Source organism: Actinia tenebrosa, unplaced genomic scaffold, assembly GCF_029948245.1.
Source record: "Actinia tenebrosa isolate PJP-AT-01 unplaced genomic scaffold, QUT_ActTen_1.0 PGA_scaffold8__29_contigs__length_14323225, whole genome shotgun sequence".
Lineage (NCBI taxonomy): Eukaryota > Metazoa > Cnidaria > Anthozoa > Actiniaria > Actiniidae > Actinia > Actinia tenebrosa.
Window position 1 is genome coordinate 8,680,029 of NW_028292585.1, and position 13,657 is coordinate 8,693,685.

Here is a 13,657-nt window from a genome sequence, read left to right on the forward strand (position 1 = left end):
ATGTTCAATATCCAATTAACAAAACATTTTCTATCGAGTTTTGGGGTTGTTAGAATAATTGAAGGTCAATTCATGTTAATTAATGAAACGACAATCTGAACAAGTGGACCTCGATTCGTGTGTGGGTCGGATGCGTGATCCCGTAAACATCCCGCGGGTATCCCGTGCTAGGTTACAAAGTCGTAATCAAGCCATGCATTCCACGTAGCACAAGACACTGGTCATGAACTCTCCTGAACTTTCTTAATTCTTTGTAGGCTGGATCCTGCAATTAAATCAATAACAAACACAAAATGAAGCTACTTAGACGCAGGAGACTAATTCTAGTTTGCCTAATTTTAGTCTGGGTAGTCGGAATGACTTATTTCTTAACGCATCTTTCTGGTAAAGATGAAGACTCAAACCAATACGAAGACGATTTGAGCTTAAGCTTACTACGAAAAAATCAAGATGCCGATGATATTCGACTAAAACAAGACACGAAACGAAGCCAAGACCAAGAGAAAGATAAACGAAGTATATTGGTAAGTCTAGCGTTCATGAAAAATCCCGTTGCTTTTTTATTTATGATTTTCACTAGCTTGTGGTTTCAGTTTTCAAATTAGTCTCATTAGAATATTGTTGTCTGGCTTAAAATCCATAATTTGATTGCTGCTGGTCGTGACGTGTAGTTGGAGGAAAGAGGAAATGGTTTAGATTCAAGAACACTTATTTCTTCCTACCTTCGGGCAATAACGAATAGCAAGAGGAAGGGAGTGACAAATTAATTTGGAACTTAAGTGACTATTAAGAAGCTTGATAGTTTTTTTGTCTTTTGAAAACCACTGTTTTGGGAAGCGCCTTGGAATCACCTTAATGAATTTACACTTTCCTAATTGTTTGCGTTTATTTGTATCATAACATTCCCTTTTAAATAAATAATCAGTTATTTTAAAGAACTACCATGGGATCTGGCTATACTCCCACCTTCCTTATCACATTTTCCTTTTTTTCTATTTTCCCTTTTTCTTCTTTTTTTTTAATAGATTTTTTAGGCCAAAAAAATCTAGTGATAGTTTTTTATCCTCTAAATTTATTTCTTTATTTCATGATCTATTTAGACTTCTTCTTAGCATTCACTTTTAAGAAATAATTTTTGCTTTCTAAACAAGGTATAGACAGCTGTGAAGTCCTCCTATTTTTCATTCTGAAGATAATATTCTGTTAACTTATCCTATCACAGCATGAAGTTATATATATATTTAGCCACATTTAGAAATATCAACAAACACATAAAAATGTTTAGATTACTATCCAAAATGGATTAAAAGGTTTTTCTCTAAGCTTTGAAAGCTTTACAAAGCCTAGTATGTATAAGTATATTAGAGTGTAGAGATTTTTTGCTTTAAATTAATAAAAGATAGGGAAATGATGTAACCATGGCTTATCTTGATTATCACAGCATTAGCTTGATGTGTTGATCAAGGTGGGTGATTCACATGAACATTAACAGGTAGAAAGCCATCTCTCAAAATAATGTGGGAGGTAAAACCAAAAAGCAGATTTTATATACAGTCCTTTGACTAAACGTTGTTGTTGATCGGATCATCCCTACGCGCCTAGACCGAAAAGGATAACGGGTAAATTACCTAGGACTTGCATCATCCAAACTGCTCGACAGTTTAAATCTCCGCCGTATGCTCGAGGCATGGTTTTAGCAAATTGAATGGGATTGAAAACAGTGAGCTCAAGACATGTTAGATAACATATTATGCAGCAGCTAGTAACTGTGAATTAATTATCCCCATGATCCTGTTCGGTCTAGGCGCGTAGGAATGAAGCCGATCAATCAACGATGTTTAGTCAAAGAACTGTATGGATGCATGCAAATGAGACAACAAGCATTGTATCGACCTGATAGCCTCACTTTTATGAATTCTTTTCAAAATAATATCTCATTGCTTGCTTAACTGTGATAACAGCTATTGTCATATGATGTTTTTGCTTTTTTTACTACTAAGAAAGTTAATTGCTCTATAAACATCTGCAAAAATGTTAAATGACCCATACAAAATTTTTTAGTAAATTCTTTTGGTAGTAAGAGACTTGTAGTACATTGTGGCCTACCAGACTTGAGGACTACTGTGTATAGTTAAGAGTTGAAATCCCTATAGGCCTGGCCAGTATCCTGCTGTCATCTTCTTGGGGAAAACTCTTAGCTCTCATGGGGTTTATATTAATGGGTATGACTATGTAGGTTGGGTGGTACCTAGGCCTGGTAGATGCTTTGTGTTAACCTGGAATGGAGTAATATCTAGGAGGGTGTTGACTAGCATGATCTGTGATGTCCCTCCCACTTTAGAAATACAAAATGACAGTATGTACCATCCTCCTAGAAAATGTGTGGCAAACCTAATGGGAAATTCCCTTACCAGCTCCTAGAGATTGCTAAAACTTTCATAGTGATGAGTTTGGGTTGAGTGCAAGGCTGCAAGGGCTGAACATAACTAACCAGCTCATTTGCAGAGATAACCATGGCAACCAGACCAGTGTCCACTGCCCCCTAGCACTAGTCGCACCTAAAAGGTGGATATATTTAGCATGTCTTAAACTCTTAAATGTCTTACACTCCTTAAAGAGTTCGGAGTGGTGGGTGGTCGGAGAGAATATTTTTGATAAGTGCTTGACAAAACAACAAGCTGCCATTCTCCAAGCACTGCCAATAGTCCTAAACCATGATGTCCTTTTCTTCAACTTTCAGAACAAAGCTGATGTAGTTGATGTTGAGTATATATATGATGCACGTAAAATCAGCGACCTTGATCCTGTGGCTTATATGTCAAAAAATGGATTCAAGGAAGGAGAAGATGCTTATGCAAGAAATGCTTATAATTTAAAAGTCAGTGATAAAGTAGCTTTTGACAGACAAGTACCAGAAGTTAGAGACCCAGAGTAAGTGAATCCTTTATTTCTTATTCTTATTAGATTATAAAACATGTACATGTATTTGTATTTCTACCAAATCGACCCGCATACTGTAAAGGTACATTATATTAACAAACAATTGACATTTTTCTGACAAAGATTGGAAATGCCTTTGAATAATTTCAGAGATAAAATAACAATTATTTATTACAACTCAGGCAGGCCACCAGCGATCCATCATCAAGTTATCTTCAACCTGTCAATCAAATGTCAATCAGATTTTTGACATTTGACAATTGACATTTTTCTGACAAAGATTGGAAATGCCTTTGAATAATTTCAGAGATAAAATAACAATTATTTATTACAACTCAGGCAGGCCACCAGCGATCCATCATCAAGTTATCTTCAACCTGTCAATCAAATGTCAATCAGATTTTTTAAATAAACAATGTTAGAGATCTATTAACCCCTCAGTAAATAACTAGTTTATTAAACTGGTGTTTTATAGACTACAATTAAGATTATGATAAAGATTCAAATGTCTGTCAAACTAGTCGGTGTTAGGCAGATTTCTTTTTCTAATATAAATATATTAGAGTGAAGTCATTAAACCTGTGGAATAGATATTAAACTAATACAAATTAGTAGTCCCTAATTCCATTGTTTTCTTTTGTGTCTATTTGATTTTTACACGTTGACTAATAATTTTTATTTAACAGGTTAAATGCCTTCACTCTAATTATTATATTAACACCATCAAACTCAAGCCATTTATACTGAATGAAACCGACATTCTACCAACCTACACTACCAACTCTATACCAATAATAGTTTCAGTTCCCCTTCGTAAAAAGAAAAAACGTAACATACAACATTCTCAAACTTGATCTATGGGTGGCTGTTGATGTCAGCTGACTTACTGAACTGATCGGTACAAAGTTTGTTTCAATGTTTGATGAAATTAGGAGTTTCAAGCATGTTTTACTCATTGCTTTATTCAGATGCCAGAAGACAGTTTGGCCAGATGATTTGCCAACAACCTCTGTTATTATTTGTTTCCATAATGAAGGTAGAAGTGCACTTCTTCGCACAGTTGTCAGGTTTGTAGAAGGTCTTTTTTTTGTACTTGTTTGGTAGAAAAATAATTTAGCTGTATAAGTGAATAGACCTCTTTCCTATGGATATAATTTTTATATAGTTTTTCCATTTCAGACCTCCAGGTGTCATTCCCTATAGTATTATTTCTTCGTTTAATGGTTGAACAAGAGAAGACACATGCATTTGAATACCACTCAAATGAAGAATCTTATTTGTAAGATTCTTTGTTTGAGTTGTATCTATATTCAGCTTATCATGTGCAGCAGTTCAACAATGAAAAGAAGAATTCTGGGGAATGACACGTATGTGGTCTGAATGGGAAACAATAATTACACCCAAGGTAAAGAGGTATAATTTCACTACCAAAGCATTGGTTAGATATGATCTGAATAGACCCGTTTAGAATTCCAAATTACCGCTGTGTTCCTTGATTACAGACTCATTTGCACAGGGTTAGCCTTGAGTTTGTGCAGAATATTCACGTGTTGCAGTCAAGGTCCGTCGAGCTTCAAAGTGTTTGTATTGTTGAAGTTGTGGATTCTTTACTTTACCGTTGGTATTTGTGAATATTTAAACACTGATACGAGGCTAACCCTGTGCAAATGAGTCTGTAATCAAGGAACACAGCGGTGACTTAGAATTTGAAACTGGTCTATTGGGAAAAAAATTTTTTGTGATAAATAATGAGAAGTCCCATTAAGTTGTTAAAAAACTTGTACTACTATGTTGCCACCAGAATTTAGGCTTTTAAAAAAGATAAATATAATCATGATCAAACTGGAAAATTATTCATGATATATTTTATTTATTTACAGCACCATCAATAAAAGCCCACCAAAGCTTCTCAAAGAAATCATTTTGGTGGATGATTTTAGTGATGACCGTAAGTAGCAAAACAATTTCAGTCCATGTACCTACATGTATATTGTTGTATTTCCAAGCAAATGTTTGGGTTACCTGTGGATCACCAAACACAGGTAGCCCAAAATTACGAATTTGATATATTTAGTAAAATAGTCTTAAGTTGATCGGAGGTTTCGTTTCACAAGCCTTAGGGTAATTAAACATGTGACACGGTGATAAGGTCAAAAAAGTTTTAGATTCAATGTTGTTTTAGATTTTCTAATCAATGAGAGCAGAGGATGCATGCTCACTCACTTTGTCTATTAATTATTATTGAATCGATGTTGACAATTATATAGAAATAAATTAAGAAGAGAGATAATATTAAGGTGCTGACTGTCTTTGTTCACAGCTGAGGATGGCAAAGAGCTTCTTAGACTACCAAAGGTTAAACTCATCAGAAATCAAAAACGAGAAGGTAAATATGTCAGATTATTGCTTTTTTAAGTGTTGCTGTTGCTTTGCCAAATGCTGTTGTGTGAAGTGTTGGTGAAATATTAGGGACCTTAAGCTGCAGGACAGCAATGACGACGCAGACGGCAAACATACAATAGCACTAATTGCGCTATTCAATAGATACTCGTTGGAATGTACGAAATACTATGCATCATTGCCGTCTTATGCTGAAAGTAAGACGTAAACTGTCCTATTTTCACGTACTAAAGAGAACGGCTACCAAAAGCTTATCTTTGCTGATTTTCGTTATAAGTAAAGCGCTCCCAAAAGACGACATTTCACTCTAAAAGGGAGATGTTTATTGAGTAAAATACTAGGTAAACACAAAATAGTAATACAATAGAAGGTTGAAGCCCTTCAATTTCGCCGAAGTTGTCACCCACATTGCCGTCCTGCAGCTTAGGTCCCTATTGACCAAGGACAGAACCTTAAATAATGATCAGTCAATCACCTTTTATGACCACTGGCCAAATTAGTTTCAGCTCAGCTATATTTGTTTCTTGATTAACGGCACTGGTCAAAATGACTGGCCAGGTAAATGTTTGAATGGACAAGTTCAAATTCTGCTCAGCTATTGATGATTGGCTGTTATTGTGAGCCCCGAATGATCTGCCAGCAGTCTGCTGCATGTTGATCAACACCTATTGGCTAATCATGAAGTACATGATTACCCAAGTTTTCTTGGTACTCAAGATTATGTGTTTTCATGTTTAGGTTTGATTCGGTCAAGAGTCAAAGGTGCAGACATAGCCAAAGGGGAGGTTCTGACATTCTTGGACAGTCATTGTGAATGCAGTAAAAATTGGCTTGAACCTTTACTACTCAGGATTAAAGAGGTACGATAATTGTCAGCCCAACTTTATAATGTCTGTATTTAGGGACTACCATGTCGTCTGAAAGCAGGGATAATGTAGTGGTAAGAAAGCCCCTCTCCCTCTCCCCTCCTCCCTCTCCCCTCCTCCCTCTCTCCTGCCCCCTGCCCCAAGACACACACACGCACCAATGTAACCTGTGTTCCATTTCTGAACTTGTTGGCATATGTAAGTATAGTTGCTTGCTGGTTTCCTCTTGTGATTTAAAGGCTTTCCTTTGGGTTTCCCGGCTTTACAAAAATACTATTGAGATCTCGAAAGTTAAATAGCTACTCCATAGAGAATGCACTGCTAATTCCCATTTAGAACTTTTTAAAATCTTTTATTAAGTTACCTACTGTTTTATCTTTTCAGAATCCCAAAACTGTGGTATCACCAATAATAGACGTCATCAACATGGACACATTTGAATACCTGGGATCTTCATCTGATTTAAGAGGAGGTGTGCGAAATATTTAGTATTATAAGTATTGATAAAAATGAATGTTACAAGGCATCCAACTGAAATAAATAACAGATGAATATTGGAATAATGTATGTTGGGAGTGAATACTTTAATCTTCTCAGGTGACTGAGGTTTCACTTCATTGGTACACCTGTATTATGTGACAGATACTATGTCTTGAAATGGAGCCAGCCCGTGCCGCTCGGAATGAGTTACATGATTGGATTAAAAAACAATAGATTGGTCATCCAAACAATATCACTAAACCTAACCTTACAAAAGCAGTACTTTACTTAGGGAGCAATGAAAATCCAGCTTTCGAACAGTACTGGATTACTCTCAAAATGCCCTCCAGTCCCACATACATGTACTTTACATGTATGAAATCTGCAAATACACAGTGGAACCTCTCCTTACGAACACCTCTTTGTTACATACACCCACATATTACCCAGACACCTCAGACTATGATATTATGGACAGATATTTAGGTTCCAGCAAAGTTTTTCATTTCACTAATACATTCTTCATTACACTTCTGTATCATGGGCACTTTTTTCTGGCCCTTTAGTATCCGTAATGTAGAGGTTCCACCCTTATGTAGGGGTAATCCCAGACAATAAAAGTTAAACATGCTAAATTACATTATGTGCAGTTTCTAAGAAAACCATTTTTTGTATCAATGTTTTTCAGGATTTGGATGGAATTTAAATTTCAAATGGGACTTCCTACCAGCCAGAATAATTTCAGAGAGGCAGGGAAAGCCTACTATGCCCATCAAGTATGTTTTTATAATTATTATTGAAACTACTGTGTACTAAATATAAGTACTTCGAATTAGGACATCCATACCTGGGGGGAGGGGGGATGGGGGACGAGGTATTCACTATAGTAACTTAGTTTGTGTGTGTCTGTGTGTGATTCCAAGAGGGGAGAAGGTCAAAGAAAGAGTGTGCACTGTTCAAATTTTCCTGAACTTCCATTACTTGATGTACACAACTTTGGCCAAGCCATCTCTCCCTCAAACCCTGCTTTAAGTTTTTAGTGACCCAGCATTTTGTGAATGACTGTTGTCTTCACACTTTTCAGTTTCAAATATGTGTATTTTTCAGAACCCCAGTTATAGCAGGAGGACTTTTCTCAATAGGTAAAGAGTGGTTTGCAACTCTGGGCAAGTATGACATGATGATGGATGTCTGGGGAGGTGAAAACCTTGGTAAGAAAAAAACTTTTAGATGCATGCTAGTTTAAAATAATCGTAAATGAATCCTGAAATAATCGGAAAAAATTCTACCAGATGAAAGGTTGAATGATGGAAGGACAGGAAAAGACTGCCATTAGACTAATGGATGCCAGGTTCAACCTTCGCATTAGGTTTTGTTAAGTTGTTAATGAACTGTTACATAGTTGTCTAGTCATGCCAATTTATTGAAATTTTGCAAACTGTGGACCAATCATTGGTTGACCATCTTATGGCCAATGATTCGTCTTCAGAAGTGTGTGGCAAGTGGGCGGCCAACTTCAGCAGAGTGTTGTCAAGGCTGGGAAGGTGTTGGGTAGTGCTGGTAGGATAAGTTACATTGGGTTAAACCAGGCACAGCCAAAGAACATCAGCGGTACAAGAGGTCCTGTTTATTTTAACCAGCTACTCATTTGTAACCTTTTTTTCTGTAATAATTAATGTTGCCAATAACAAAAATATGTCAATTGATATGTTTTTAATGTTTATCCAGAAATATCCTTTAGAACCTGGCAGTGTGGTGGTACCATGGAAATCATTCCTTGTTCTAGAGTTGGTCATGTTTTCCGTAATAGACACCCTTATAAATTTCCTGGCGGAAGTATGAATATTTTTCAAAAGTAAGTACTACTGGTGATATACTTTTTCTCGGCCTTGCAAACTCTACTGGCATTATGTTGATTAATTTCTGCATTTATGCAATCATGTATTTATTTAATAGTTTTTTGTGGTTTTCTGTGGCAGTCAAAAAGTGATCATGCAAACTTATTTTAAAGTGCAACCTTATGAAAAATGAGCATTTTGCAACATAGGTAATCACATGAGATTTGAAACTTTGCAATAAAAAGCACACCTGCTAGAGTGAGGGTGTAAACCTCCGCAAAACACCACTTTGCAGGCTATTGGAGGTTGAAATGTTTTTAATTATGTAATTTTTCAATTTTTTAATCATTTTTATTCTACCAATATGAAACCTTCAACCTGATTTTTTCCTCCAGAAATACTAGAAGAGCTGTAGAAGTGTGGATGGATGAGTATAAAAAATATTATTACGCAGCTGTTCCATATGCCAAGAATACACCCTATGGAAAGTAAGTTTTCATTATGGATATTCTTTATGAAATGTATGAAATCACATTTAATGTTTCACAGTTTTATTTATTTCAATATCTTTGTTTTCTTATCCCCAATCATTTTAGCATTGAACAGCGTCTAGAGCTCAGAAAAAAGCTGAAATGCAAACCCTTCAAGTGGTTTGTACAGAATGTTTACCCAGAACTCAAGTAAGTCTGGCAGGATATTAAATTAGGCATATGTTAATATTAGGCATATGTTAATATTACAACTTGTGGGTTGACATATATGTGGATAATAAGAAAAACCATAATATTTCATTTCAATTTCCTTCCTCTCTCCCTTCCGTCCTTCCTCCCTCCCTCCCTCCCTCCCTCCCTCCCTCCCTCCCTCCCTCCCTCCCTCCCTCCCTCCCTCCCTCCCTCCCTCCCTCCCTACCTCCTTCCCTCCCTTCCTTCCTTCCTTTTTTTAATGTATGATAAACAAAATAATAAAGTTAAGAGCCTGATGTTGTTTTTATTCATTTGTGTTCTTATATTTCTCTCCTGAACTCCCTCATATGCAGTATGTCATCAATGAAAATTTTTATCTAGTCCTTAATAAGATGTAACTAGATCTTTAATCTCCAGATAAATTTATTAATGCCAGTGATATTACAGATATGGATTTAAAAGATATATATGTTTACAAGCTGTAAGGCATAGGCTATTATAACAGAAACCTGAATGACACAATCTCTAGTTCCTCAATGGAATTTCCAAAAAAAATTATAGTTTCTACTCAATGATTGCAGTACCCTGGTACAGAGGAGGAATGGGATGGTTTAAGAGTATTAATAAAGGCAACCCTGAGTATAATTGTACACAGACGCACTGCAAGAGAATAGTGAGGCAAGATGCTATACTTTAACTTTTTCCTAAATCAAATCATGCATTAATTTTATTTTTGAATCCAGGGTTCCTCATGATGATGATACAAAAGCTTTTGGTGAGATCAAGCAGGGTAGTCAGTGTATCGATACGCTGGGCCATTTAACTGGACAAAATGTTGGTCTGTATGAGTGCCATGGTGGTGGTGGAAACCAGGTTGGTACATTCCCACAAGAGGAAAGAAAAGGATGTAAAGAAAAAAGAAAGAAAATGAATGAATGAAAGAAAGGTAGAGTAGTTTAGAACAGGTATGGAAGTACTAACAGGACATATATATAGAAGGTAGAAAAAGTAGAAAGAAATGGAAGGGAAGAGTAATGGAAGTAGACTCAAGTGGGATAGGGTTGGTATGGCAGGACAGAATGGGTAGAAAAATTAGAAAGGAATGGATGGGAAGAGTAATGGAGATAAAATGTTTTATTGACTGAAGTCTTTAGAATACAAGGGCCTCTAGGACACAAATAGCCTGTTCTTAATAACACATTTGTTTTGCTACTATTTCAGATGTGGTCCCTGACCAAGAGTTCTCTATTAAAGCATGAATCAGCATGTTTAACAGCTTCTAGTACTAATTCTCAGGAAGCACCTTTATTACAAGAATGTAATGATAATGAAATGCTTCAGGTAAATTATAGGTTAAGTCGGCTGCAAAGCTCAACTCTTGTTACAGAGACTTGAAAATCGCAAGTTTGATTTATTTTTTTTTTGTTTCTGCAGCACTGGGAATATGAAAAAGATATCAATAGGTTACGGCACAAGAAGTCTGGATTATGTCTTGACAGCGACAAAGTAAAAGAAAATGGACTTATACTGAATACTTGCTCAGATAATTATTCTCAACATTGGGCATTTGAAGTCAGTTTATAGGATATAACATTTTGGTAAATTGTTCAAATTTAGCTAACTTTATTACCTATGCCAAGATGACATCACCTACTTGGAAATTTTTTGAGTGAAAGAATTATCATGGCCGTCTTGCATCACATAAAATGGACTGTACAAAACTACTGATTGTCACTGTGATGGCATGGAAAAAGGACTTCCAGTTGATAGTAACTGACCAAGTATTCATAAATATTAGACTCGCCCAAGTCGAACTTTTTTGTCTGCCGAGGAGATTTTATTCAAGCAAAGCACGGGAGTCAAGATACACAAAGGGCTGCAGACTTTGCAAAAGTCAAGTAAATAAATATGACAGCAATGATCATGGAGGTACATTAATGAGCAGTAAGCACTTGCCAGCACGGCTAAACATTGAAAGTTTATTCAAGCAAAACATATCAAAAACGTATGCCAAAAGAATCAAGGTCAAAAACGTTAGAAAATGTTGTTAAATACAAAGATCTTTTTAAATTTATTTTAGACTTTCATTCTTATAAATTTTTTTAAATTGCATCTTGCATACCAAAAATAACCAACTCTAGCCTCCTGGAAATTTTTTTAAATGGCACCAACATGGCCGCGACGACATAATGTGCAATCGAAGAATAGGTATTTTATAACTTGCTGGATCAATTATATGCGGCCAGTACAAGTGAGATCATATAATATGGTCATGAACATTTAAAATAATTATATCTTCATTGAATGGATGAAAGAGTCATTTGACAAAACAAAAGTAACAGCATCATTAGCAAAGAACATATTGTCACGTTTTCGTGATTATGTAATAAAATTGATTTAAATTGGATAAATTTTTAATATGGAAAATAATATTCTTAAGAATAATTAAATACATCGTTCTATAACTAGCACCATGGCAAATCATTCTTCATAGAGCAAACTTTTTTAATAACTGGATCCCTCACAAATGATGTTTATCTCAGATTGTCAGCAGCTTATTACCTGACTTTCATGTTACGACTGTAGTCTTGACCAGAGCGTAGTAATGAAAACAGTGGCATAAAGAGTGTTTTTATTTAGCCAACAAAGTTGCATCCTAATGATTTACAGTTAAAGTACAACAAAAGAAAACATTCTACTACTATGCACTGATTGTTTACTGTTTCTTCACAAGAAGATATAACTAGCTAAAAACTAGTGTGAGCTGCGTCGGTGTTTCTAATGAAACAGTAATGATGAAAAGGTAAATTATACACCGTGAAAAGATGAAAAAACTAGTCCTTCGTCGGAGTAAAAAAGGCAAAGGACTAGCATCCGAAACGTCAGTAAGTTTTTTCATCTTTTCACAGTGTATAATTTACCTTTTCATCATTACTGTTTCTTCACAAACAAACTATTTCTGTTAAGCCGCCCTTTGCATCCCCCCCCCCCCTGTATTTTATGCTTTTGTTATTTTTTGTAAAGTCAGTACTTATTTAACTATCTGTTTGTACTTCTAACTTTAGTATTTAATAAAAATAAATAAATAAATAAGTAAAATCACTCTAGCATCTGTAATGAAATAATACCAAAATATGTGAACTAGATTTGTATAAATGATATTTGATATTAAAACCATTTTTGAATTTTTAAATAATTTTAAAGAAAAGAACATTTAGTCTTTGGAGCTCTTTATTTTGATGTATCAGACACATTGTACTATTGGACATGAAACTAGAGTGAATTTAGTCAAACAGTTAAATAGCTGACGTCACCTAAATTAGATAAGTTGTTTACTATTTTAGTTGTTGTCACATAGAAAATTCAATGATCTGAAAATCAGGGGGGGAAAACAAAGATGTAATCAACTATTTCTTCATTTGCATGACCTTTAGTTTGGCAAATATTTATTATACTAAAGTAGCACTTGTCCGTTGTATATCGGCTTTTATTGATAATGCAGCATTAGTAGAAACCAGGTTAGGCCAGAAATCTCACATAACATTATGTTCCCTTGAAAATTGTTGATTGCAGTCGGGATTCATGATTTTATATAATATTTCCTGCCATGGTTGCCATCACGAGATGGTGCAAAATTGTGGCATTTGACAACATTATTCGACTTCGCGTCTTTGTTGACAATTGCAGATGAATAACCTCAACGATCACGTCCAGATGTTAATGTACAAACAATAAGGTATGTACGTATTAAAGAAATCTTTTCCTCCTTTAACTGAGTTTTTGGCAGTTCAATTTCTCGTTGTTTTAGTTTCCTTTGAATTCGAGGTAATAAAATCTTGATATTTCGTATAATCAAACTCTCCATTAGCTTTCAGAAATACTGGTGTTCCTTGTTCGTTTGCTGTTGAGTGTTCTACTGAGGTTTTGTATGGATCAACCACATTCACAGGCCTGACATCTATTAGATGTTTTACCGAACGTAAAAGGCCATTTACTGCTGGAGTATTCTTATGGATGACCACCTTGTGAAGCTTTGTGAGTCCAAGGGCTTTGAGAGTTCTTTTTTCCCACCATGGTTGTCGTATTCCGCTCTTTATTAAAGATACAGCGTGGAGTTTGTGGACAACTTTTGAACATGCTTCCCTGGCCGCCATCTTGGAATCGAAGGTATAGTGCTCATGTCACCGCAAATTATTATCCACAGGGTGACCAGCTAGTCCTCACTACAGTCAGTACCACAGGCAGCCCAGTTCATTTGATAGCAAGAAAGCCAAATAGAAAAAATAATACGACATCCTACATGCCAAAACAGACAAATTATACGATTAGAAAAACTTGATAGAAGTCAAAGTCACAAGGGACTAGTGTTTTTTTTCAACTGTCTTAGTTTTACACCGCTGACCATGATGTGGCTCAAATGCGACCTTATAAGGAGAATGACGAAACGTTC

General features: G+C 35.7%; 1 protein-coding gene across 1 annotated transcript; it reads left to right on the plus strand.

Annotated features, from left to right (window-relative positions):
• The first annotated feature begins 193 nt into the window (after positions 1 to 193).
• LOC116300185 (polypeptide N-acetylgalactosaminyltransferase 2) lies at positions 194 to 12,403 on the plus strand. Its single transcript, XM_031708993.2, has 15 exons — positions 194 to 524; positions 2,741 to 2,931; positions 3,909 to 4,007; positions 4,821 to 4,888; positions 5,261 to 5,326; positions 6,079 to 6,200; positions 6,591 to 6,678; positions 7,375 to 7,462; positions 7,794 to 7,897; positions 8,415 to 8,541; positions 8,920 to 9,012; positions 9,121 to 9,204; positions 9,951 to 10,080; positions 10,429 to 10,548; positions 10,642 to 12,403. Exons 1-15 carry the CDS (start codon positions 294 to 296, stop codon positions 10,789 to 10,791), a joined length of 1,761 nt encoding a protein of 586 aa, XP_031564853.1. The 5' UTR covers positions 194 to 293; the 3' UTR covers positions 10,792 to 12,403.
• Positions 12,404 to 13,657: the final 1,254 nt, after the last annotated feature.

Excerpts from the sequence above, each read along its gene's own strand:
- LOC116300185 (XM_031708993.2), top strand. The coding sequence starts at position 294 with ATGAAGCTACTTAGACGCAGGAGACTAATTCTAGTTTGCCTAATTTTA. Across the intron at positions 5,327-6,078 it reads CAGAAATCAAAAACGAGAAG|GTTTGATTCGGTCAAGAGTC; the intron begins GTAAATATGTCA and ends TTTCATGTTTAG. Across the intron at positions 9,205-9,950 it reads AATGTTTACCCAGAACTCAA|GGTTCCTCATGATGATGATA; the intron begins GTAAGTCTGGCA and ends TTTTGAATCCAG.